This window comes from Pleuronectes platessa, chromosome 6 (assembly GCF_947347685.1).
Source record: "Pleuronectes platessa chromosome 6, fPlePla1.1, whole genome shotgun sequence".
Lineage (NCBI taxonomy): Eukaryota > Metazoa > Chordata > Actinopteri > Pleuronectiformes > Pleuronectidae > Pleuronectes > Pleuronectes platessa.
The window spans coordinates 18,050,802-18,075,978 of NC_070631.1; the positions used below are offsets into that span (position 1 = coordinate 18,050,802).

Here is a 25,177-nt window from a genome sequence, read left to right on the forward strand (position 1 = left end):
CAGTTCAGGCTAAAACAACATTACCAACACCAATAGACAAATTGTAGCTAGAACAAGGTTTTTTTACAAACTCTGTTTTTCCTTGTGATGGATTACAAAACTCAACAAAATGTGATTATTGATTTCTTTACAGATATTGGTTTAATTATAAAAACTTTCTATTTCTTGTAATTTCTATAAGAAATAGGTTTTCCACATAAAGTGTTACAATATTACACCCATTAAAAATTAAAAGTCTAACATTTTGATATGAATATTTTTGGTAATTTTAAGTTTGAAAAAAAATGTCTCGACAAAAGATCCTCCTGCGTCACTGAGAAGTAAATTGTCTGTGAACATTGGGTTCGCATTGGAGGCTTCAGGTTTACAGACCATGATGTGTGAGCTGCACATTAGACAAATGGTCCTGCAAACTCTCTCATGTCAATATCTGCTAAGGCCAAACATCCAAGTGAAGTGACAATAAGCAAAATCCTCCTTTGAATAGCAGGGGGACTTAAATGAAAGCCAGTTAGTGTGTGTGTGTGTGTGTGTATTTCTGCGGATCTCTCTGCCCGTGTGTGTGGGTGTGAAGTCTGAGTGTGCGTGTTACTGTTGTCTTCAGCGACTTCCTGTGAACACGAATGTGTTTGTGTGAATCTTTTTGCGTGCTCTCCAAGTTTAAGTCCTTTAAACAATCAAGAGACGGGCTTAACCTTAATGTGCCCCAAAACGTGCCGTGGCCAACTAACCTTTTGCAATGAGGTAGTCAGAGAGAGAGAGAGAGAGAGAGAGAGAGAGAGAGAGAGTGTGTGGGAGAGACAGAAAGAAGTGAGATATGTAAGAGAGTGATTGGTGCTCTTGTGGGAGAGAAAGAAAGTGGAGCTGAGAAAGTGAAACAATTTGTTATCACAATAAATAGATGTGTCTGAGGAAACGTCCAAATTCAAGGAATTGCTTCCATCATCAGACACATTGTTACCATGGAAACACATTGATTACGCAGCAGGACGTACAGTATGGCTGAACAGGTTTGGCCCTGAAAGTGTTTTCTTTTATATTGCATTTCCTAGAGATCATCTGTCAATCAAGCAGCACAGGCCATGGTGTGACATCTTCCCCTGGGTGTTCTCTCTGATGAGTTGTTGTTGTTGTTAATGTACTCTGATCTTCATTGTATTTTTATAAACGAGAAATGAATGACTCACATCCCTTTGTTAAAGGCGAGTGTTTCATGTTTCTCAATGCCGAGAGTTGTACCAATGTTTTCAGCCACGACCAGGGGTGTTGCAGCTGGGTAGACAAGGAAGGCAATTACGTGTGGCCCGAGCCCCCAAATATGATTAGGTTATTTAACAGCTATGACAATAGTTTGGGCCTGTTGCAGTACATAAACACTGACTGGAACACTACTACCTAACAGATTGTAGCCAAGCATTTGATAGATGAACTGTGTCCAAATCTGCCGGATCTGAGTGTGTGTTTCTGGAAAGCTTTCATCGCTGCCCCATAGTTCTCTGCTTTGGATCACCTGCTTCATCTCTGCTTGTTTTCCACACTCAGCCACATAACTCTCTGGACTCTTTGTCCAAAAAAGTAAAAATCAAATGATAGTTTGATGATTGATTTTGATGATTGTATTATGTTTTTCTTTGTCAGGACCTGATTTTAACTCAGCAGTTAGAGTCATTAGGCTGTGGAAGTCGAATCAAGGATACTTTAATGCAGACTTTGACAAAAAATAAATACATTTTTGTGCCAATTGTGCCAGCCATCGAATATGTGTTCATTATTGAGCCTTATACCTGTCTGTAACATGCACATTCTTTGGCTAAGAGTCAATGTATTTGCTCAAGTTTAATATAACTTTCCTCTATTTTTATTTTCTCCTCCTCTCTCTCCCTGCAATTTTCCTTCCGTTCCTCCTTTCTCTCCATGCAGGAAACAGTAGAGTATGCCTTCCTCATCATTTTCACTATAGAGACATTTCTGAAGATTATTGCCTACGGCCTGGTCATGCACCAAAACTCCTATGTCAGAAACGGCTGGAACATGCTGGACTTTGTCATTGTCATTGTGGGGTAAGTACCTTCATAGGTAGCTGTAAACTGACAGCTAGGCTTAAACTTTATATACACACTCATAGAGTTACTTGTGTACACACACACATCACACAAACATCTTAATTCAACATTTGGCCATCTATCATATGTGTCAACACCATAGAAAATCAACTTGTTATTTCACACACACACACACACTCACACTCACACACACACACACACACGCACACACACACACACACAGCAAGGCCTTGTATGTTGTGATGGTTTATCAGTAGACCACGTGGCTCCTGAGGGATGTAAACTGTGATGAGTTGTATAAAGCTAAAGGTAAATATGCACAGACATAAATGACACACACATGTAAACCATGTATATAAGCAAACACTTACACACCCAGGTGCATGTGTAACTACAAAGAGGATTTGTGGCTTTTCTCTCTGCGTTTTGTCTCCTACGCTTTCATCTTTTTCTGCATCGGTGACAGCATCTCCATCCCCGCTCTGTTTTTCCTCTCTTTCTCTTGCTCTCCAGGTTGTTCAGTGTTGTTCTTGAGATGATAACCAAAGACGCTGACTCTGGTGGACAGTCTGGAGGCAAACCTGGGGGGTTCGACGTCAAGGCCCTCCGAGCCTTCCGCGTGCTTCGACCCCTGCGCCTTGTCTCTGGAGTCCCCAGTGAGTTAACGCAGAGCTGTTTTTGAGCCTTAAATACAGTTTTTGAGCCAATTTTCCAGCCAAGCCACATGTCACTACTCGCTATTGTACATTATGTCACTCTATTGTTACCTCTGTTATATATCTATAACTGATTATATTAAACTATACTATATAAACTGAAATGTTATGTATTACTTATGGAAAGCATCTGTGTCGTCCCTACTGTTATGATCAGTTCCTTTGTTTCCCAGGAGACACTGCTTCCTTCACAGGTTCTGTTTTCGGTTCACATCTGGCCTCACATGAAGTTACCTTAATGTGTCTGCTTTCTTTGAGTTGCCATAGCGACTGATCATTCACCACTTTCAGCAAGGAGGGAACCTCTGCAAAAGATGAAGTTGAACTGACATTTTAAATTTCTATTCTACTTTACCATTTGTCTTTGTTGTCCACAGCAGCCGGTTTGTTGGCATTCAAGCCTGTTCAGTGGTGCTCAGTGGTATCATGAGGCTGTATATATAATGGGATGTTTGTTTGTCAGACCTGAGTATAATAACATGTTTACGTGTTAACCTTGGCTCATGTGTATATTTGCAGGTTTACAAGTGGTTTTAAACTCCATCATTAAAGCCATGGTTCCCCTGCTTCACATCGCTCTGCTCGTCCTCTTCGTCATCATAATCTACGCCATCATTGGCCTGGAACTCTTCATCGGCAAAATGCATGCCACATGCTATGTGATACAAACAGGTAAGGTGGTGCTAAGATATTCCTTTATATTTTGGTTTTAGTTTTTAGTTTTTTTTCATACTCATGCCTGATAGTGAATTGTCAGAGAGTCACTTCTAGGCCTACGTATGCTCTGGCAACAGTCATTGGCCAGAGGAATTATGTTTTGGGTTTGTCTCTACATATGTATGTACATCCGTCCCATTTTGTAAACATGATATCTCAAGAATGCCTTCAGGGAATTTCTGAAAATTTGGTACAAACGTTAAATTGGACTCTGTTTTGGCCTTTTGAATGTGGTATCTCAAGTCTGCTTTTAGGGATTTCCCTCAAATGTTGACCACTTGTCACTTGGACTCAAAGCTCGAAGGTCATAGTGACCTCATATAAGTCTGGACAAAAATATATATAGACATTAGACACAGAAACTGGACTAGTTGGTGGAGGCTTGCAACGACAGGCAGTAATTCTAGTTAAACCAATTCCACAACCAACCTACATCACAGTGTCAACCGATATATACGTCACAGTTTAAGATTAATAGACTACAGTATTTAATTCCTCAGGATGAATGGACACTTGTTCTTTGTACATGTATGAATGGCAACAAGCTGCTGAAAATGGGACAGAACAACAGATGGTGGGATTAAATGACTAATATCTGGCTGTTATGTAAACATGCTTGACCTTTACTCCAGCATTGCTTCCAACATGAAAGAATCATTCAAAAAGTAAGAATAAATTGATTGACAGTCCTGTTCTAACATGGCAAACAGGGATAGGTGGACAATACAGCGTGTGTCACTCTCTGTCATGTGCTGTACACATAACCCTGTCCTGTCTCGCTCTTTCTCGCTTTGATCTCTTTTGATGTGTTTGTCTGTTAAAGTCAGGAGAAGCATTGTAGACATGGCTCATGAGGTTCTTTTAGAGGGAGATGGAAGCGGCTTTTGATCCCCCTTTCCTTGTGTCTGTTCTGTTAGAGAAGGGACTGAGTCTGATGGAAAGTCTGACATGTTGTTGGCTCGTCTACTATGCATTTGCCATGTGCATGTACATTTGTGAGTGGGTGTGGTTTCATTTGAGCGCGTTCCATAAATGTTTGCATCACTTATGTAATGACGCCACGGTGACAGAACATCCAGAAACAAAGTATGACCTAGCCGACTGTATTCCAATACACTGTATGGAAAGCTGATCTCCATGTTGTGAGGCAGCTTAAATGGTGGAACTCGCTTTTATCATTTCAAGACCAGCAGAAAATAGGATGGGTTGGAAAATGGGATTTAAGGAAAAGAGCAGAAATTATGACAAAAGGTTAACAATGGCACAGTCTTAAAAAATATGAATTTCCATAGGAGGCTAAGCCACATCATTGAGGTAACCAGTATAAACATGATGATAACATATTATGATTAAGGCCTCAAGTCAAAAAGTCCCTTATGCAGTTAAGCTAAAAGTTGAACTTTCTTTACCTATTTTCAAATTCATACATATATGTCTTGCAAAGGTTTTCATTCCCTCATTTAAAGTGGCGTTTTTTCTTTCTCCATAGTGCTCTCATATCCCGTCTTTCTTTCTTTTGTTTAATGCCTTTTAGTCTCTTGAGGTACTTTAGGATGAGAAAAACTGTGTTGTGGTCAGAACACAGAAGCAGCACTCTCAGTACATTATAAAATGGTCTTGGAATGATAGAGCAACACTGGTGTTGAGTGTTTTCTCAACTAGCTGCTGTGGAAATCTGTTCTTTATAGCTTACGTAGAGAGAAGCTGTAAAGCTGTAAAGGTTTTCTTTTATGGTGAGATTTAAGAAAAGTGTTTTTTTTTTTTTAATGGCTGCAACAGTCAAATGCACATTCAGCATCAGGCAAAGACCTCATCTGGCAGGTGGAGAAGACAGATGTTCACCAGTACAATCCTGCACTGAAAAAACTATTCTGAAACAACTATAGATGGACAACCAATGTCAAGATGCTAAGACATTTGGAAAACTCTAATATTCTGCAAATGTGTTTGTTGACTTACAAAAGAATCAAGACGTCTTCCTCAGCCTTTATATGATGGGTGAATTGAGGATGGATTTGTGGGGGCTGATACCAATATTAGGGAGAAAGACAACATTTCCAATGCCAATATTTACATATATAAATAAACATTGTTTATGATTTCCAAGATGTTCTTATAAAACCATTATGACATGTAAATGTAATAGAGGTTTGATATTTTAGAGTTTAACCATACATTTATTATTTTATGCATCATATCCTCGTGTATTAGCAAAATAAACGAAGATATATCTGTGAATTTATCAGCCAACTGATATATTGGTCGGGTTCTAGTTTCAAAACATGGTGATATAAGCCTCAGTTGGTTTAATCCAGTTTGATGTGATCATTCACAGATCTGAATGATTAATTTGTCTACAGGTGTCCTCTCCGAAGAAGAGCCCACACCATGTGCGGTATCTGGGCACGGCCGTCACTGCATGTTCAACGGTACAGTTTGCAGAGAGGGCTGGCAGGGCCCCAACAACGGCATCACCAACTTCGACAATTTTTTGTTTGCCATGCTCACCGTGTTCCAGTGCATCACCATGGAGGGCTGGACTGACGTTCTCTACTGGGTAATCTCTAAAATGACTCTAATGAAGTGCATATGTGGCACCACATTTGTTTATGAATCTACTCTGTGTCTCACTTTTTGGAATTTTTTGATTTTGACAGAACCATCTAAGAAATCTTAAAAAAAAAACAGGATTAAACATAAAAAACTAGGTGACATATTTGCTCGTAAGGCAATATAAATGTTTAATCACATTAGATGATGTCAGCTGTTATATTGGCATCACAAATTAATTTCTAATCAAAAATACATTCAGTTAAAGGATGGGAGTATTCTTGGTCATTGAATTGTCTGGAAATAACATTCGCCGGACACAATCATCACAAACGCCATTCAAAACCCTTTGCTTCTCATTTGTGAAAATCACCAACAGCTTTTCAACAACCAAAACACTCAGTTATAATCACAATCCACCCACGTCCTTTTATTGACAGAGACCCTCTTCTATGAAATAATGAACCTCTCTCCCTCCTTCTCGCTCTCTCTCCTCCTCACACACCCTTTACTTTCTAAAGCATGTATGTGTTGCCATGGCGATACCATGCGATTGCTGTTTTCAAAGTGTCAAAGGAAGGACACTCAAAAATAAAAGAATGTAGATGGAGAAGGAATAGATTACTTCAGTCTGATCTTTGACCTCTCCTGCAGAAACCAATTGGTCGCTGCAGGGTGGGTGACAGCATTTTGTGCGTTGTTTTGAGAATTTGTGTCATCTCTGTGAATATCAGACCAAGTGAGAGAGTTTGTAAAAACCCAGATGGGAGGTTATAAATTCAGAAACTCCATTATCTCCTCCAAACTATTAAATGGCACTCTAGCTATGTGGTGTGTTCTTTGGCTACATCCCACATTTCTAATATATATATAATTTTCTAATATTTCCTGTCACTCATTACTAAATCTCCCACAAAAGGTATTGTCATTATCATTATCAGAGTTCATCACTAATAACAGTAATAAAGTGGCTGATTATTTAAATGGCAGGTGGTTTTACTGGTGGACACTGTGAAAAGTACACTATCGATACATTTTAAAACCATGTATAAACCCGGATTATATGTTTTCCTCTTTTCTCTTCTCTACTCGTGTTTCCATGTAGATGAATGATGCAATGGGCTTTGAGCTGCCTTGGGTTTACTTTGTCAGTCTGGTCATCTTTGGATCGTTCTTTGTCCTCAACTTGGTCCTTGGAGTGTTAAGCGGGTAGGTAGTGTGTGTACTTTGCTTTGGGTTGTCCTTTTTTCCTTTTCTGGAACTGATGTTTATGACATATGACTTCACAAGCTTGTACAAAGACTAAGAATATGTCTTGAAACATTATTTGAAAGCGTTTTAATTCTTCCAATATAAGAATATATATAAATATATAATGATTTCTGGGGGGAAAGCACCTGTCCTGATCCTGTACAGTATTATGTGATGCAGGTTTGAATGTTATTATGCTCTGCCATGTCCAGAGAGTTTTCCAAAGAGCGAGAGAAGGCCAAGGCTCGGGGAGACTTCCAAAAGCTCCGTGAGAAGCAGCAGTTGGAGGAAGACCTAAAGGGCTACCTGGACTGGATTACCCAGGCCGAGGACATCGACCCTGAGAATGAGGAAGAAGGAGACGAGGAGGGCAAGCGTAACCGTGAGTTATCACTATTCTTGTCTAAAGCAGGGAAATGAAGAATACAGACAGAACTCTGTGTTTCCAAGCCTTAACTTTTTTTTGCTTATTTGAGTATTGCACGTCTTTTTACTCTATCAAGAGTGAACAGAGGGAGATGATGAGGCCAAACATTTACTCACCCACCTGCTGTTCTAACACATTATCTCCCTTATACTTTGCCTTAAATATGTCTTAAAGAAAATGTGTGAATACCAGGGGAAATTCCCCTTGGGCTGTTAAAAAATACATTAAAACGTATACACAGCTTTTTTCCGTAGTTACACTGATCTCCTGTACGGTTACAAGGAGTTTATATGATGATCTCATTTGATATTCACTAAGGACCGTATCAACCTTACAGAGATACATTAAACATTTAGTAAATACTGTGTGTGTCCGAGAGAATCAACCTAGAAAACTGAAACTTAAGCCTGAAACATGCTTCTGCGTTTTCACGGGCCCGTAAGCGCAAGAGCCCTTCCGGGTCCCTTACGTGCTTATGTATCCCTTCTTACGTGCTGACGGGCGTCGACCCACTTTTCAAAAATTTACGGCAAAGCTCCGCAAGCTCACTCAGCCCGCAAGGCTGTGATTGGTCTGCTCTACATCCCTTCTGGAGCTGCATTTCCGGTTTCATGCCCCATAATACAGGCAGAAACAACGGGAGATTTAGAAGAATGAATATGGACCAAATAGAAGAGCGTTTGGCAGAAGAGATCCGAAAGTATGTCCACTTGTATAACCCGTCACTGACTGGCGTATTTGTCCGCTTGAAAAAGGCTACAAGGAGCCGCAGTAGCTATGTAAATAAACAATCGATGAAGAAGAAAGAAGGCGTCTCTCAGGTCGTCTTCGACAAAAAGCATTACTCCGCCTAGTGTTCTGGCGCGGAATTGCTTTGTAAGACGCGCAACGGTTGGGGAAGCATGAATGACAACGAGTCTTGCGCCACAGCGGCGTGAAAAGACGCAGACGCAGTCGCAGAAGCATGTTTCAGGCTTTAGTGTCACAAAATGTTGACAAAACTTAACTTTTTTATAGGCTCAACGAAACAAACTAGAAAATAGACACATTGAAGCTGACCTGTTTTTGCTTTCACAGCAGAGACAGACAGACGGCCAAAGGGTTGTCTATTGACGGAATTTATTCAAATTTGGTACAAATATTTACTTGACTCAAGGTTGACCTGAATAGAATTTGGTGGTGCAAGGTCAAAGGTCGGGATAACTTTCACAAAGCACATTTTTCCTTGTGAATGCAATATCCCCGGAATGCCTTAACGGATTTTTCCAGATTTGGCCCAAACATTCACTTGAACTGGGATTACATTTTTTTGTTGCAAAAGGTCAAAGGCTAAGGTCATGGTGGCCTCACACAAGTATGTTTATGTTTTTCTTAAACATGACGTCTTTAGATCAGCTTGAGGGAATGTCTTAAAATTTGGTACAAACGTTCACTTGTAGTTAAAGATGAGTTCAATCATTTTTGGTGATTAGACTTTGGTGGTCACAGGTCAAGATCACGGTGGCCTCAGAAATATGTTTTTGGCCTCTTGAAAGTGATATATATAACACAGATTGGAAGTTTTTCCGCTTTTGATCAGCTTTTGATCAGTACACGGATATTCGACTGCTTGGTGGAATCATACAATCGCACTGCGGTAATTCTAATTTCATAAAGGCCTTTTTCTTCTTTGTCTCTTCCTTTCCATTTGGCCACTTCCTCCACGTCTAATTGATGTCTTCATCACTTTATCTTTTAAGCCTTTGTTTGAACTGAGACAGAATATTTATTTCCAAATCATCACTCACAGAAAATAATTCTCACTTCATAAACTTTCGTTAATTTAAGTCGTTTCTCACATTTCCTGAACTCAGGCCTGGACCATGAAGAAAGTTCATCTGCTATTTAATTGTTACGTTTTTATGAGGTAACTGAACTCTGCAGTAACAGAGGGAACACTGGACAGTTTTCACACATTTTATTTTAGTAAACAATCGACAGATTACCGAGGATAATAAAAATAATCTTCATTTACCCCTATTCAATTAGGCATGCTTTGGAAATAAAGCAAAGGTGGAAATATACTCTTAAAACATACTTAACAGATGAAAGGCTGGATGGCTGTGTTTAAATTAGTTAGGTGTGCATTGATGTGAGGATTCCATCACACTCTGACCTTCAGGGACCATTCAGGAATTTGATTGGCATGAAAAAGTAGAAGCACCTGTAAGAAGAAATTCATTAAAAAACAGAAGACCCTGTGATAAGAACCAAAATGCTTGGTCGTTGTTTTTTGACTGCGAAAAACTTTTAAGGCTGTGCCTTGTTTTTGTATTAGATTAAATATTTAGATGGTAAGGGAACAGGGTCGTGCTTTGTTGTTACTATATAGTTCCTTTTTATATTTCTCACCCTTTTCTTGACTCATTATGGCTCAGCGCTGTTATTTTACTAAATAGTCAGAGTGTCTGTAGAATGTGCATGTTCCCTAGAATCTTCTTTATTTTATAATTATTTAAAGTCATGGTTAAATCTATTTAATTTATTATAATTATTTAAATTTATAATTTATTCAAATAATGAAATAGAGTTTGTGGACAGAATGCATATGTTAAAGTTTGAGTCAAATGAAATGTGGCTGTAAACCGCCTGAAACCAACTGCGCCTTTTAAAAGTTTGCGAACCAATTCCTCAGTTTGGCCCACAGTGATGTTTGATGGCAGCCTTGCCTGTCGTCTTAATACAGTGCCTTAAAACCAGTGACCAGTGCTTCTGCGCCTGTGTGTTTTCTTTGTCCTCCATTAGTTCTGCTGTCATTGTTGTAGACGACACACCCAAAAAAACTACTAACTCTCTTTCCTTGATTCCGGCAGTGTCTGTGTGCCTTGTAAAAAATATCTGCTAACATTGGTTTTATTCCTCCTTTATCTTCCTTTTGTTTCCCAGTTCTTCTTACCTTGTCGCCAACAGTTGTTCTCTTCTCTGCCTTCCTTCTATTGTCTGCTTTCTTACTGGAGCCTTGTTTTTGCTGGTCCCTCCCAGTCTAACATCATATTACATAGTTACTCTGTCCAGGACTGGATGTAGGTCGAGCAACACTGAACTTGAACTGAGAATTACTATATTTAAAGTAACAGATAGATTTACGGTTAGCATGACATTTGACAACCAGTGCATTCTGATGGCCAGTGTAAGGACGAGACTGGTTAAAACTACCTTAGTCAAATCTTTGGCTTTTTCCTATATGCACAGTATATTATTAAAAACTGCTTTTACGTAATGCTATCATATACTTCAAGCAAATGTATGTACAAATTATTGCAAATACTTAAAAGCTAGTTTTACTGTTAAACTGTAATGTCTCAACTTTCTCTTTCGTGTAACTTGCCAGTCGCAGAAGCAAATAATACAGATACGTTTTACTTAGGAAGAGCAGGTTAATTGATTCAGTCAGGTACTGATAGATGATGTCACTGTCCGACCTGGACACTTGTTTAGTTGCTCTGCTTGGTGTGGACATGGTAGCTGTGTCAGTGGTTTGTACTGCTGCTGTCTCTTGTTGTACATTCCTCTCTTTCTCTCTGTTCTGCTGTGTACTGACTCACTGCTTCCTCTGCTGTCTGGCTGTGTGAACTGCATGTTGGTATCACCAAGGGGTCACGCTGGCTGACCTCACTCAGAAGAAGAAAGGGAAGTTTGGCTGGTTCACCCAGTCCACAGAGACACAGGGTAAATGTGTGTTCTGGCAGACAGTTCATCCTCGTCCTGCAGGACGTCTTTCTGCGTGCATCTGCTCCCCCTATGCTTTCGTTTGTGCTTTTGTATTCGCATGCCCTTTGTTGAACTGATCCCTATCATCTTTATCATAACAAAATTCATCTCATGAAACTGAATTGTTCTCAGCTGAAAAAGAAACCAACATAAAATGCCCTACTGCTTGTGAAATGAATCAACTCTTTGTAGAAAGCAAGAACAGAAATGCAAATGTAACCATGGAGGATTTTACTGAGCAGCGTTGTCGTCTTTGTCTGGAGATGTGCCCATTTACGGGAAATACTGCTTTTGCTCTGAAAGAGAATAACACTGATACCACTCACACGAGAGAGGTTCATATTCAACATGGTTTATCATAGTAATCATACACATGCATATGTTACAACTTCAATGTGTCAAGATATAATATAAAAGACCCTTTTAACCAAATTTACATTAATGGTTTTAGTATATATGAAAACATGAAAAGTTTACTTTTGTACCAGAGAAAGACTGAATTCAAATTTTTATATACGACACACTGATGTTCATATACATTAATTAGTTTGCATCTTATCAAATACTCTCATTTTAAAGGGGACATATTATGCCCATTTTACCATAGTTGATATGGTTCCTTGGGGTCTTAATGAAATGTCTGTCACATATTTTGGTCAAAATACAACGAGGATCATTTAAAACAGCACCTTTTTACCGTGTCTAAAACAGCCCTCCTCAGATTGACCTGTTTTGAGTGCCCCTAGGGAGCTTGTGAGCCCGGCTCCCCGGCTAGCATTAGTTCGCGAGCTAACCGGGCCGATGGAGCCCGGCTAGCATTAGCTCGCTCGTCTAAGGCCATGTAGCGAGACTCCCTACATGGGCATGGTGTGACTATGAAGCTTATTTCGGTCGTAATCCCATTCGACGCACTCTACCGTATTGTTTCTGAAATAGAGGAACCACAACAAATCGTGGGAGTTGTTATTCTCCAGAGTTCTTGGGACGGTAGACATGCCAAATACCAAATCAATGTGTAGAAGCACTACAAAAGTGGAATTTTCATAATATGTACCCTTTAAATAAATAATAATGATACATTTAGAAAAGAGAAGTTTAGTTTTAGTTCCTGTTAAAATTTTACATCCTGACAAAGTCTGAAATGTATAAAATACATTGAGCTAAAATGAATGTTTACAGTTCATCGTAGATTAATTGAGTAAAATTTATACTTAGGTAAATAAAGATAAACAGAATTGTCACAATATGTTGGTTCCCTTCATCCACTCATGATCATTTAGAATTTCTCTCATTTGTCATATTTCCTGTATGTACAGTATATATGATTTCCAATATACTGTATACTGTAACCTTGTCACTGTGTAAGTGATACTTGCTCAACATACAGACTTGGACAAAATAGTTTGATCAAATAATTTAATTGGATGATGCCATCAACTCTGAAGGGATTATATTTACACTAAAGATGTGTCGCTAGTGAAATATTTAATCTGGGTAACAATAGTTTTATTTTGATAGGCTAGTCATTGATAAAAAACAAATGAACAAATTGTACAATCTAATTTGACTCAGGTCTGGCAGCTTGCACTCACTGTGACTTCATCTAGGCCAATTCATCTTTTTGTGTCAAAAAACAAAACAGATTACACATCTGTTCTGCAAATGAATACTGTCAGTCTCTGTGTTTGAGAACTAAAACAGTTTGGATTTAAGGAGAAACCTGGCTGAGTTTTTTCTTAAATGATGGCAAAGTTTGTGTGTGTGTGTGTGGGGGGGGGGGGGGGGGGGGGGGGGTCACACTAACGTGCCCTCCATTTTCAGCTTTTGAATTTATTTTCTGGTGGTTTGTCTCGGCCAAAAGTGAAAAAAAGTCTTTCAATCAACTTACAATCAACAGCTAAGATTTTAAAAATAAGACTTCATCGTGTATTGATAGGTCATGAAAACTTGCTCTGTTGTTGTACTTTCAGTCAAAGGTTTGATCAACAATTAATAAGACGTAACAGAAAAACACAATTCTGTCACACTATAGCCAAGCCAAACCAAAAATGCATGTGTGTGTCACTCGGTCATCATGTGACTTGTTGTTGAGACCTGTTTCCTTTGCCCTGTACTTCTTTGTTAACTCTTTTTTGTGTGTGTGTATGTGTGGTACCATAGCGAGCATGCCCACCAGTGAGACGGAGTCGGTGAACACAGACAATCACAATGGAGAGGAGGACAAATCACCATGTTGTGGACCACTGTGGTGAGTTTGACATATTATAACTGACTGACAGTCCAGTCACTTACAATGAGCCACTAGAAAAGCGGAGTGTTTCAAGGACATTTTCACCAGATTAATGACACAATGGATTTTAATACAAATCCTATATATATAACTCCAACCCAGAATACAAAGCTGCACATGTTGTTTCCATTTATTAAAAGTTGCTTCATGTTTTATTCTCCTCAGTCAAAAAATTACTAAGTCAAAGTGCAGGTTAGTACCTTGGCCTGATGCATTTTTTATTTCATTCAACTCATCTTGCATGGCTGATGTTTGCATGGCTGTTGACATCATATTTCAATGCTGAAAGCTCTGATCTCAAACGTTTCCATCTGTGTTCTTGTCCATTTCAGTGTTTTGACACTTATCCACCATGTATCATGTTTTATATGTGACACACTCATGACAGTCTTTATCCTGACCTCACCACAGTTCCATCATTGTGTTTTTCTCTCTTTGCACCTCAAACTCTACTTTCAGGCTTCGTTCTAATCCGTCTTTGTTTCATTTGATTCATTGTGATGTTGTGCTGTCATGTTATTTCACCATATGTTAAATGCATATGGGGGAAATAAAACCTTTCAAGTCAGGAGATGTCATTCCAAAACATGTTCGAGAGTTTTCCATTAACTCATACAATAATATCTCATTGGGGAAATAAACTCCTCTGAACCTGCTCCCACTTGTCCTGACAATTGATCCTAAAGTGCAGCTGTTTGTCTGTCAGTCGCCAGTCGCGGCGGTGGAACCGGTTCTGCCGCAGAAAGTGTCGTGTAGCTGTGAAATCAGTGACGTTTTATTGGCTGGTCATCATCTTGGTGTTCCTCAACACTCTCACCATCGCCTCTGAGCACTACAACCAGCCCGACTGGCTGACTGAAGTACAGGGTATCTATTTCTATTCGGTTTTTGTTCTATTGTTGTGATTGTAAATCATGTGTTTAGGTCAGTTTTTTGTTTTCATTTCTTTCAACGATAAGATGTTTGATGATACTGTCAACAGCTTGTCTGACTCTCCTCTCCTGGCCAGACATAGCCAACAAGGTTCTCCTGGCGATGTTCACAATGGAGATGCTGGTGAAGATGTACAGTCTGGGGCTGCAGGCGTACTTCGTGTCCCTGTTTAACCGCTTTGACTGTTTCGTGGTGTGCGGAGGCATCGTAGAGACCATCCTGGTGGAGCTGGCCATCATGTCTCCTTTGGGCATCTCGGTTTTCCGCTGCGTACGCCTGCTCAGGATCTTCAAAGTTACTCGGTGAGCAACAGAAAGACCTGAGTGTGTTTTCTGGATGTGGTAGAGAAGATTTATATTTTTTTATTCTATAAAGAAATGATTCAGAGAGATGATTCAGTAAGGTATTATAATCAGTGTTGCCATAGTTACTTTGAAAAAGTAACTTAGTTACTTTACAAGTTGCTTGATTTTAAAAGTAACTAAGTTAGATTACAAGTTACTTGATTTTAAAAGTAACTAAGTTAGATTACAAGTTACTTTATTAGTTACATTCAGCAGCTGCCGACAACACCCCCGCCGCCTCAACATAAAAATGACAACCGGTTTGGCCAACACTAACTTTATTAGACACCGCCGGAGGCCCCCCCCCCCCCCCTCGCGAACGGAGGGTTCCCCTAACGGGCGCTGTAGCTGAGGTGATCCGCGAGAAGAGCCCGACACACGTCCAGAGTCGTTGTCGCCGACCGTCGTACCCGGTCCCCTCCAACCGGTCCCCGCCTTCCGCAGCGCCGACGGACACCGCCCCGCGGCATACTATAAGGAAAGCCCCCGCACCGCGGACGAGCACCTCCCCCCCTAAAAAAACGTCGAGGAGTGCCGCACACCGAGCCTCCGGCGGCGTGGTGAGGAGGGCGACGGGGCGACTGCTCCCCCAGCCGCAGGACGTGCCCAGCGGGCTAACCACAAATACCGAAATAGTAACGCAAGGTGACTTGGACAAGTAACTTTAATCTGATTACTGGTTTGGAAATAGTAACGCGTTAGATTACTCGTTACTGAAAAAAGCGGCCAGATTAGAGTAACGCGTTACTAAGTAGCGCGTTACCGGCATCACTGATTATAATAAACTGAATATAAAAACATTTTTAGAATAAATTTCAAATCCTTATTGAAAAAACAAATCGGCGCCATTCAGCACAATTCAGACCTTCGCATAAACAAACCAGTGTCAAAACTCACTGAAACGTCGAAAGGTACTTTGATAAGACATTTGCAGCCAGACTGTCATGACAACACTGTCTCTCCAAAGCGACTTCATCTCTATATGAAGTCTATGGTTGCAACAGAGGGTTTCTGTAAAATTCTGGCAAAATATCCCAGATATGTCATTTTGTGCCAATGACTTAATCTGAAGCCAGAGTCTCTGCAGTAGCCGCTGTATTGAGGTCCTGCCGATTCAAGCCCTTGACCAATCGCAAGTCAATTTCAGCTGTCAATAATGATGCTTATCATCGAACAACGAATTTAAACCAAACTAACCAGTTTGCCAGTATTGTCATTTCTATATTTTCTTGGCTTTCCTTGTGTCTGACCCTCTGCTAAGTTTTTCTGTATCTTCTCCTCTCCAGTCACTGGGCATCTCTCAGTAACCTGGTGGCCTCTCTGCTCAACTCCATGAAGTCCATTGCCTCCCTGTTGCTGCTGCTCTTCCTCTTCATCATCATTTTCTCCCTGCTCGGCATGCAGCTCTTTGGGGGCAAGTTCAACTTTGACGAGACAGTGACCAAGAGGAGCACGTTTGATAATTTCCCCCAGGCTCTGCTCACCGTGTTCCAGGTTGGTGCTTGGTTTTATTCACAACAGTCAGATAGAACTCGCAGGATGTATAACATCCGATCACAAGAACAGCTTGAACAGATTCAAGATTCAGACTCAACACAATGCTCTCTGCTTAGGAAAGTAGACTATTATTGGAATTTTTTCAAAATACTAGAGCAGTGCCTGTTCTATCCATGCCTCGTCATCATAAGTGAGCCCTCCTCAAACAGACCTACAATATACTGTCATTTCTTTTTTGTTTGAGTGCTCAACATCTTGTGCAGAGCTTTTTGTCAAGTTCCTGTTTCCTTTGAAGATTTTACTGCTTATATATCAGTTTGAATGACTTACTGAACTTAATCTGAAATAGACATCCAATATATGAAAAATATAGCACCAGTTGTCACAATGTTCAGAGGCAAATCACAACTTTTCAAAAATAAAAGCATGACATAAAGCACTATGAAGCCCTGCTTCCACTGAGTGCCGTGCTGTTTAACTGTTTATTCAAATCTCATAGCATTGACACCATTGTGTGACCAAATCGCCGCACTTTTGCCTCTGCACTTCATTTGACTCTTAACAATACAAAGACCAAGTGTGGAGCCTTATAGACAGAAAGACTTGTCGAGTTAGTAGGTAGATAACAAACTGTATTATAAAATCATCAATCATAAACTATTTTTGCTTACTACAATGCAAATTCAAATGTTTTTAAAGGAAGATTTATAACAAGGCGTTTACCTATTCACACAGTGCAGGCAGGGAGGATTTTGAGTCAGACTTCTGATTACAGAAATACTCTGGGCCAATTGTACTCGCTCAAGTGCATTGACTTTTGCAAAGCTTAAGGAGTTGATCCATGAACAATGTGAGCGTCTCCAATAATTTAAATTGGAGGGTGTGGTGATTATTAAGTAGAATTTCTCTCAGTTTCATGATTACTGGAAAATTACCACATGACGGATGGACAGATACTTATTCAGGAAATCCCATGATAGTGATTGAAATGGCTTTGTATCATGTTCCCCAGATCTTAACAGGAGAAGACTGGAACACAGTGATGTATGATGGTATCATGGCGTACGGTGGTCCGTCCTCCTCTGGAATGGTGGTCTGCATTTACTTCATCATCCTCTTCATCTGTGGAAACTGTATCCTACTGCCTACTAATACACACACACACACATGATTAAACATGAAAATAAAATCCACATTTTCTCACATGCATGTGTTATTAAGTTGTGTTCTGATATTGAGCCAGTTGACATTGTCCCATATTCACATATTTTTTTTATATTCATCGTGTTGGTCAGTGTTCTGTCCTTGAGTCACATGACCAGACATCCTACTGAACGTCTTCTTGGCCATCGCCGTCGACAACCTGGCAGACGCAGAGAGCCTCAACACAGCACAGAAGGAGGAAGAGGAGGCCAAGAAGAGGAAGAACAGTGCCAAGTACAGCTGAGCACACCTCAATATTTCACATTATACTTTTTGTTCACACTTGCTGTTTAATAGTTTGTGTAGACATTTGTCACAAGCACTTTCCCCAGGCAGAAATAGGTGTCTCTCTGCCTCGTCGGTTACTCTCTCTCTGTGTCTCAAACAGGGATACAAGCACAGAGAACAATAGAGTGGAAATAACAGAAGCCAGTGATGGTGAGACCAAGGTAAGAGACAGACAGGGGCTCGAGTTTTTCTTCATGAATCATGGAAATTGTATGATTTTACTTTCAAATCGTGACCACATATCTGGATCATTGATCTAGTTTTCATCTCAGAAATTGTACGTTTTCAAAAAGAATAACCTAATCTCAATCTATAGATGCCAGCAGACGTCATGCTAGAGGAAGACAAAGAGTTGTATCCTGCCATCGACTCGCCAGGTAAAACTGTTTCTACTGTTGTTTCTCAAGTGTTTAATGACTTAAACAGCACCAATGGTATTGAGAGAAAATTTTCTGCAAATAGATAAATAAATATGTCAAATTCTACATGAGTTTAAGAGCACATTTAGTACATACAAGAAGCAAAACTTCCCTGAAGTCTTGTCCTCTTTGAATATTTTATTGTTCACTTCTAAACAAACATATGCACTGGATACTGGATTTCAAATCAGCTGTATTTATTAAAAGGGGAAGAACTTGGGAAGTCATTATTTCCCGTGCCAAGGCGGTTATGTTGTTTGTACAATTGAAACCTTCAAACCTCTTATTTTGTAAAGATTATCTACAGTGAATCAACATTTTAATTTGCTCTAAGCCTCAGTAACATATCAACAAATAAAACAGTAGGATTGTTATCACATTCGAATAATAAATTACTTACTGTTTCTGTCAAAGTGTGTAAAGTTGATCATGATAATGAAGACCTTCCAGAAGTGCTGCCTGGACCCCGCCCCCAGAGGCTTTCTGAACTCACTATCAAGGAGAAGACTCCGCCCATCCCGGAGGGCAGCGCCTTCTTCATCTTCAGCAGCAAAAACCCGTGAGTAACACATGATGCTTAACCCCAGGAACTTAACACTCAACCTGTTTCAGTGTGTAAAAAACAACAACTTTTAAATAGCAAAAAAATGTTGGTATAAAAAAAGGCGAACAAATGTAATGCTTTTGTTATGTTCTCTGTGCCTTTTTCTCCCTCCTCTTTTTATCTCTCTCCCTTTAGGTTTCGTGTGTTCTGCCATAAGCTGATCAACCATCAGATCTTTACCAACCTCATCCTGGTCTTCATCATGCTCAGCTCTGTCTCTCTAGCTGCCGAGGACCCCATACGCAACTTCTCTGCTCGCAACATTGTACGTAAACAACCACTGGCACTGCAGACTTTAAGTTCCCTGAAAGGCTGTCCCACTTATATGTGGAAGTCACTGTAGCTGACGACTGGCTGACGTGCAGATATCTTGACTTAAAAAGTACAGGTATAAATAATAATATTAACAACGACTGAATCCCCTTTATTTGCTTCACTGTCATGGTTGTCACACTAGCATGTTTTAACGGACACTTGTGCTTTGACAGGTCAAAATATCTATTGTGAAAAAGCCTCTGGGAAGTAACTCAAACAATGTGGAATTTTACACTAAAAAAGTATTAACACTTGCTGGGAAGTCATATTTATTTATTTATACCTGTGAGTTACAGTAATTGACCAATAACAAATCAATATCAGCTGTCCACAATGACATTTCTCCCCATTTCTATAGCATCAAATATCTAATTAAAACCTAATTTACTGGACAGACACTTGGACACACATCAGTAAGATAACAACATCCTTAAATGAAAGAAACCATCTTTGGGAAGAAATATATTTAAAATGTGCTATTCGTCATTCACTAACATCAAGGAGGCAGGCTTTATGACCCATTCTGCCGTCAGCCACCAGAGGGTGACCATGATCTTTTGGAGAGCAGATATGACGTCCATCTCTATAAACAGTTTCTGGTCTGAAAATGTTTTGCTTCCTTACTAATATCATTGCTTCACAGAACTGCATTCTGCATAATACACGTTACCATCATGTTAGCCTGTTCTAATTATGTTAACTTTCATATATATCTACAAACAAAAACAGGCTGGACTAGGCAATTTCTAAAGTTAGCAACTGGTACATTTCAGGATTTCTTCACTCAGAAGTAATGTAATGTGTTGACAAAAAAGTGCTCATAACAGACGTGGTCTTAAATGTGTGTTCACTGCGCCGTGCCAAGCCAAGCCGTGATGACATGTGTTACTACTACAGCCTCACAGCAGGAGATATAACCACAGTGGGCTGCACCGCTGTGGTTCTGCGTGGCAGGAGGGCCAACCACAGCCAAGCTGTGACGTCTCCTCCATCAGCTCGTGCATGTCTCTGCTGGAGATTAGAGGGAAAGCTCTTGTAGTAAAGTATCTGTGTTCAGCTCTCAGTACATTTGTAGCTTCTACCTGTGTCTCTTAGTTTTTTTGTTTTTTGTTTCATTCATTTTTTCTTGTTTGTACTTTCAGATATAATCTTTATTTGACTGTTTACTCATCACTTAAGTTAGTTGAGCTTTATCAGCAGTGCTTTTCTTCAAGAAAAACTTTTTCAATTTCTAATATCTACTATTTAATTTGTGGACATATTCAGCTAGTGCACTCTTAAGTTAGTGGAATTTAAAATATTTCAGAGAGGGATAGTGCGAAGAGAAGAAAAAACACATTGAACTGAAAACAGCATTAGGTCACAGCCTTTTACTGTGGTTTGGGATTAGGACATTTCCAACACATCATCAATGCTAACAACTTTACAAGTTAAAAACACTTGACTGCTCACAGAGGTTCAGAGCTTGGCTTGGCACTAATACCTCCTCTGATTTAAAAAAACAACAACCCTAGAACTGTGGGCTGAAAATGTACCTTTGGCAAGTCTGTGATTTTAGGATCGTCTATGTAAAATCTTTATTCACACACTTTGCTCAGAGAAAACCTGCCCCTACTGTTCACAAACTTAAAAGAGGCATATTATGTTTATATTCAGTATCCATAATTGTATTATTGGAAAGGTAAACATTTTTACTTTCCTCATACTGTCCACTGCTGAAGCTCCTCTTTTCAGCCTTTGTCTGAAACGTTTGGTTTGAGCTTCTGTCTCTTTCCCTTGACAAACAAACTAGAGGAAAAGAAAGAGGAAAGAAAAACTTCAAAAGTGTAGTATGTCTTCTTTAAGAATTGAATTTAGGCAAAAGAGAGGAGGCAGGGTTGGTGTGTGAGTTGTACATGTTTACATAACAAATTACCTAGTGCAGCTCTGATAGGAATGAGTTTATGTATTATCTGTATTTGACTCTTACTGTATCTCCAGCTCTTCTACAGTATTTGACAGCTCATTCACTTTGCTGTTTTTCCTGCAATGACTCGAACTTGTGCATTACCTCTTGCAGATACTTGGTTATTTTGACTATGCTTTCACCGCAATCTTTACTGTTGAGATCCTGTTGAAGGTAAATGTCCTTTGCGTGCTGTGCTGTGCTGTGCTGGGTAGAGCTTCAGTAACCCTGCGTGCTTATGTCACTCTTATTGCCTCCTCAGATCCTAGGCTATGCAGACTATGTCTTCACTAGTATGTTTACATTTGAGATCCTTATTAAGGTAAACAACTAAAAATAACTCTTGTGCTGCCTCGGTAACCACCCATTTCTTCCGAGCTTGGTGAACATATCCTCTCTCCCCTCATTTTTGTCTCGATATTCTTTTTAAGTTAAATGGCCGCCTGCTTGTCGTGTTGTCATGGCGCCAGTCCGTCAACGTGAAGCTTGTATGTTTTTGTCAGATATTTTTTTTTGTCTGTCAGTCCCTTTTCCATCACAACCCACTCCCCCCCCCCCCCCTTCATACTGGACCAGTTTACAATATGACATTTGTTTCAACAAGAAAGACGTTAAATTGTAAATATTCTGAACAGGAGAGAGACTTGAAAATAACCTTAAAGTTTATGTCCCTTTGCCCTATAGTACACTTTACACACAGATGTTCCCCCGTCCTTATAACTACCTGTTCTTTTTGCGTAATGCACTTTCAAAGAGTATTTCTGAAAAAATCCACAAACAACATTATTTTTACTGTTAGAATTCAGTCCTCTTGCTTAACCCCTTTGCTGTCTGCATGCCCCCAACAGGGAAATCCTCATGTATTATGGTTAAAGTTCAAACAAATTTATATCAGAAGAAGATTAAGGTCTCTGTCTTAGTGCTGTTTCTGGCTTAATCTGCATCAGAAATTTGTTTAGTGGCTTTTGACCCTCCTTGTCTGAACATTTAGAATTGTTTATAATCGGTTTATTTGTGTGTGTGTGTGTGCTCTTGTACAGATATCTTTGTGAGGACACCTATGGCGTGAGGACATTGTGGGAAAGTGAGGACATTTTGGCCGATCCTCACTTTGTGAACCTTTAATGGACTGTTGACTTGATTTTAGGGTTAGGGTTAGAATTAGGTATAGATATGGGGTTTGAGTTAGGGTTGGGTTAGTTGTTTAGTTTGGATGGTTAAGGTTAGGGTAGGGGGCTGGGCATTGCATTATGCCGAAGAGTGTCCTCACTAAGATTGAAGTACAAACATGTGTGTGTGTGAGTGTGTGTGTGTGTGTGTGTGTGTGTGTGTGTGGCTGACCACAAAATCTTTCAAATTGTAGCATTTGTGAGTGTGAATCCAGTCTTTTTAATTGTTTAAGTATTTGACCAAACAATAGTTAGAAATAGAAGTATTACTTTAAGCTAATGTAACTTTCAACATAATAATTAATATAAATATTTATTTAGTTACTGAAAAACTGCAACATAATCAATATAGTTAGATATTAGTACAAAATTGCAGCTCATTTCACATTGTACCCTGATGTCTTTAAGTCTAATGTTTTTTATTGAAAACATTTATTTGAACTTATAAGGATAATATTAACAACAAAAATGTTGGTTCATAGAGAATATTGTGTAAAAATTGGTAACAGATCATTAAAATCATTATTAGCGTAAAAATCCCATCTCAGCCTGACTGTCTCTGTGTGAATGTGATGAATGGCTCATGTGTCTTCTCCAGTCCTGACGTTAGTCTATCCTCTGTCCATGTGTCCAGATGACAGCATTCGGAGCGTTCCTTCATAAAGGAGCTTTCTGTAGAAACTACTTCAACCTTTTAGACCTGCTGGTCGTTGGTGTGTCTCTGGTGTCATTCGGCATTCAGTAAGTATCATTCAGTAACTCACCAGTAACAGGTTATTGTCTTGACTTAAGTTTTCACTATCTTATCTTATCTTATCTTATCTTAACTTGTGTCTTTTCATTAAAAATTAAGCTGCAGCTGATTAGCTCAGCTTACCACAGAGACTGAGAACAGGAATATACTGTTAAGATGTCTGTGTTTAACTTATGAGCTCGATTTCTTTATGGCCTCTTCACGGCCTTTATCATGTCTCGCTGTCATTGCGAGATGAGAAAAGCAGGACTCTTGGAAGTCACTCTGTCAAGAAAAAGTCCAATAGCTGAAGCTCAGCTTTTGCAGTGATGAGTATGAATCACATTTTACTGTTGCTGCTGTGTTGAGTATGAAACAAGTATAACATGGAAACCCACAGGACAAAATAATACGGAATACAGGAGAGGTGAAACAAAATTGTATTCAAACAAACAATGTTACTATTTAACAAACTAAAATCTGTTCTAGGTGAAAAGAGATGAGCTGTCAGGGGATGTACTTTTAGTTTACTACCCTTTTCAAAGTAAAGTTACAAAAGTGTGAAATTGAAGAGTTCTGCTAAATCCTCTGGTGTGTGTTTGTCTTCCAAAGGTCCTCTGCTATCTCCGTAGTGAAGATTCTCCGTGTTCTCAGAGTCCTCCGTCCACTCAGGGCCATCAACAGAGCCAAGGGACTCAAGGTCAGAATAGAAATAATACAACACAGTGCAGTGTGTATCTCTATGGTTGCTGCACACAGCTTGTATTGCTATTAACTTTGAATTACTGTGTGTCTCTTTCAGCACGTGGTCCAGTGTGTGTTTGTGGCGATCAGGACCATCGGCAATATCATGATCGTCACCACCCTGCTGCAGTTTATGTTCGCTTGTATCGGTGTACAGCTCTTTAAGGTACATTGCAGAATGCGTTGAGGGAAAATGTGATAGAGGGTAATTGGGTTGCACCTTATGTATAACTGCTGTCTCTCTGGATCTGCATATCAACTGGTTCTTCTTTAAAACATCAAATAGTTGTATAGAAGTTGGACAAAGTGAAAAAATATGGCTTTCTAAATCCCCTGACTTTCTCTGTTGTTGTTTTAATAAAGGGAAAATTCTATCGATGCACAGATGATGCAAAGTCCAGCCCGGAGGAGTGCAAGTGAGTTACTTTAACTCGTCAGTATATACAGCTCTGTGTATTTGCCTGAGCATCTCTGTGTTTTAAAATTTTCGTCTTTAAATCTCAGGGGTACGTACATTCTGTACAACAATGGGGACACAGCGATAAACACGGCGATGCCCATGGTGAAGGAGAGGATCTGGCACAACAGTGACTTCAACTTTGACAATGTCCTCATGGCCATGATGGCACTCTTCACCGTCTCCACCTTTGAAGGATGGCCCACGTAAGTTATTTTTAAACGTATTTATTTTGTAAACTTTATTGCAGTTACAGCCCCTTACCACTACGGTTTACAGCAGCCCCCTTAGAACTCCTACTTCCAGTATCCTGGAATATTTATTTGTTTTACACAAAGTACATATGCAGAGTTGATATAGTTAAATATTTTCCATCATCTTGACTTGACTTTCTTTGTTGTGCGTCCCTGCAGACTGTTGTACAAGGCCATCGACTCCAATAAAGAGAACATGGGTCCCATCTACAACTACCGCATCGAGATCTCCATCTTCTTCATCATCTACATCATCATCATTGCCTTCTTCATGATGAACATCTTTGTTGGTTTCGTTATCGTCACCTTCCAGGAACAGGGGGAGAAGGAGTACAAGAACTGTGAGCTGGACAAGAACCAGGTACAGTGTGTGTGTATTAGTGTGTGTGTGTTGAATAGATCAAAGACTTTGTGTAAAGATTTTCGAGATGACTGCTCCCTTAAAGTGTCTTGATACTCATCTGGTGGCTGGCTACAGTAGAGGTAATAAATCCTGCCTCCTCCATGT

The 25,177-nt window shown here is 39.7% G+C and overlaps 1 protein-coding gene across 1 annotated transcript in view; it reads left to right on the plus strand.

The window, feature by feature from the left end:
- cacna1db (calcium channel, voltage-dependent, L type, alpha 1D subunit, b) overlaps nt 1-25,177 on the plus strand; it is a 70,895-nt gene that overhangs the window by 24,436 nt on the left and 21,282 nt on the right. The window contains exons 4-27 of the mRNA XM_053423845.1: nt 1,921-2,060; nt 2,577-2,719; nt 3,299-3,451; nt 5,857-6,053; nt 7,152-7,255; nt 7,510-7,679; nt 13,635-13,722; nt 13,930-13,956; nt 14,471-14,631; nt 14,774-14,999; nt 16,328-16,535; nt 17,551-17,671; nt 17,861-17,975; nt 18,130-18,190; nt 18,346-18,406; nt 18,863-19,007; nt 19,188-19,317; nt 21,427-21,486; nt 23,116-23,222; nt 23,827-23,914; nt 24,017-24,124; nt 24,322-24,374; nt 24,463-24,621; nt 24,829-25,030. Of these exons, the coding sequence (XP_053279820.1) occupies nt 1,921-2,060; nt 2,577-2,719; nt 3,299-3,451; nt 5,857-6,053; nt 7,152-7,255; nt 7,510-7,679; nt 13,635-13,722; nt 13,930-13,956; nt 14,471-14,631; nt 14,774-14,999; nt 16,328-16,535; nt 17,551-17,671; nt 17,861-17,975; nt 18,130-18,190; nt 18,346-18,406; nt 18,863-19,007; nt 19,188-19,317; nt 21,427-21,486; nt 23,116-23,222; nt 23,827-23,914; nt 24,017-24,124; nt 24,322-24,374; nt 24,463-24,621; nt 24,829-25,030 (3,027 nt within the window). The remainder of the gene's footprint in view (nt 1-1,920; nt 2,061-2,576; nt 2,720-3,298; nt 3,452-5,856; nt 6,054-7,151; nt 7,256-7,509; nt 7,680-13,634; nt 13,723-13,929; nt 13,957-14,470; nt 14,632-14,773; nt 15,000-16,327; nt 16,536-17,550; nt 17,672-17,860; nt 17,976-18,129; nt 18,191-18,345; nt 18,407-18,862; nt 19,008-19,187; nt 19,318-21,426; nt 21,487-23,115; nt 23,223-23,826; nt 23,915-24,016; nt 24,125-24,321; nt 24,375-24,462; nt 24,622-24,828; nt 25,031-25,177) is intronic.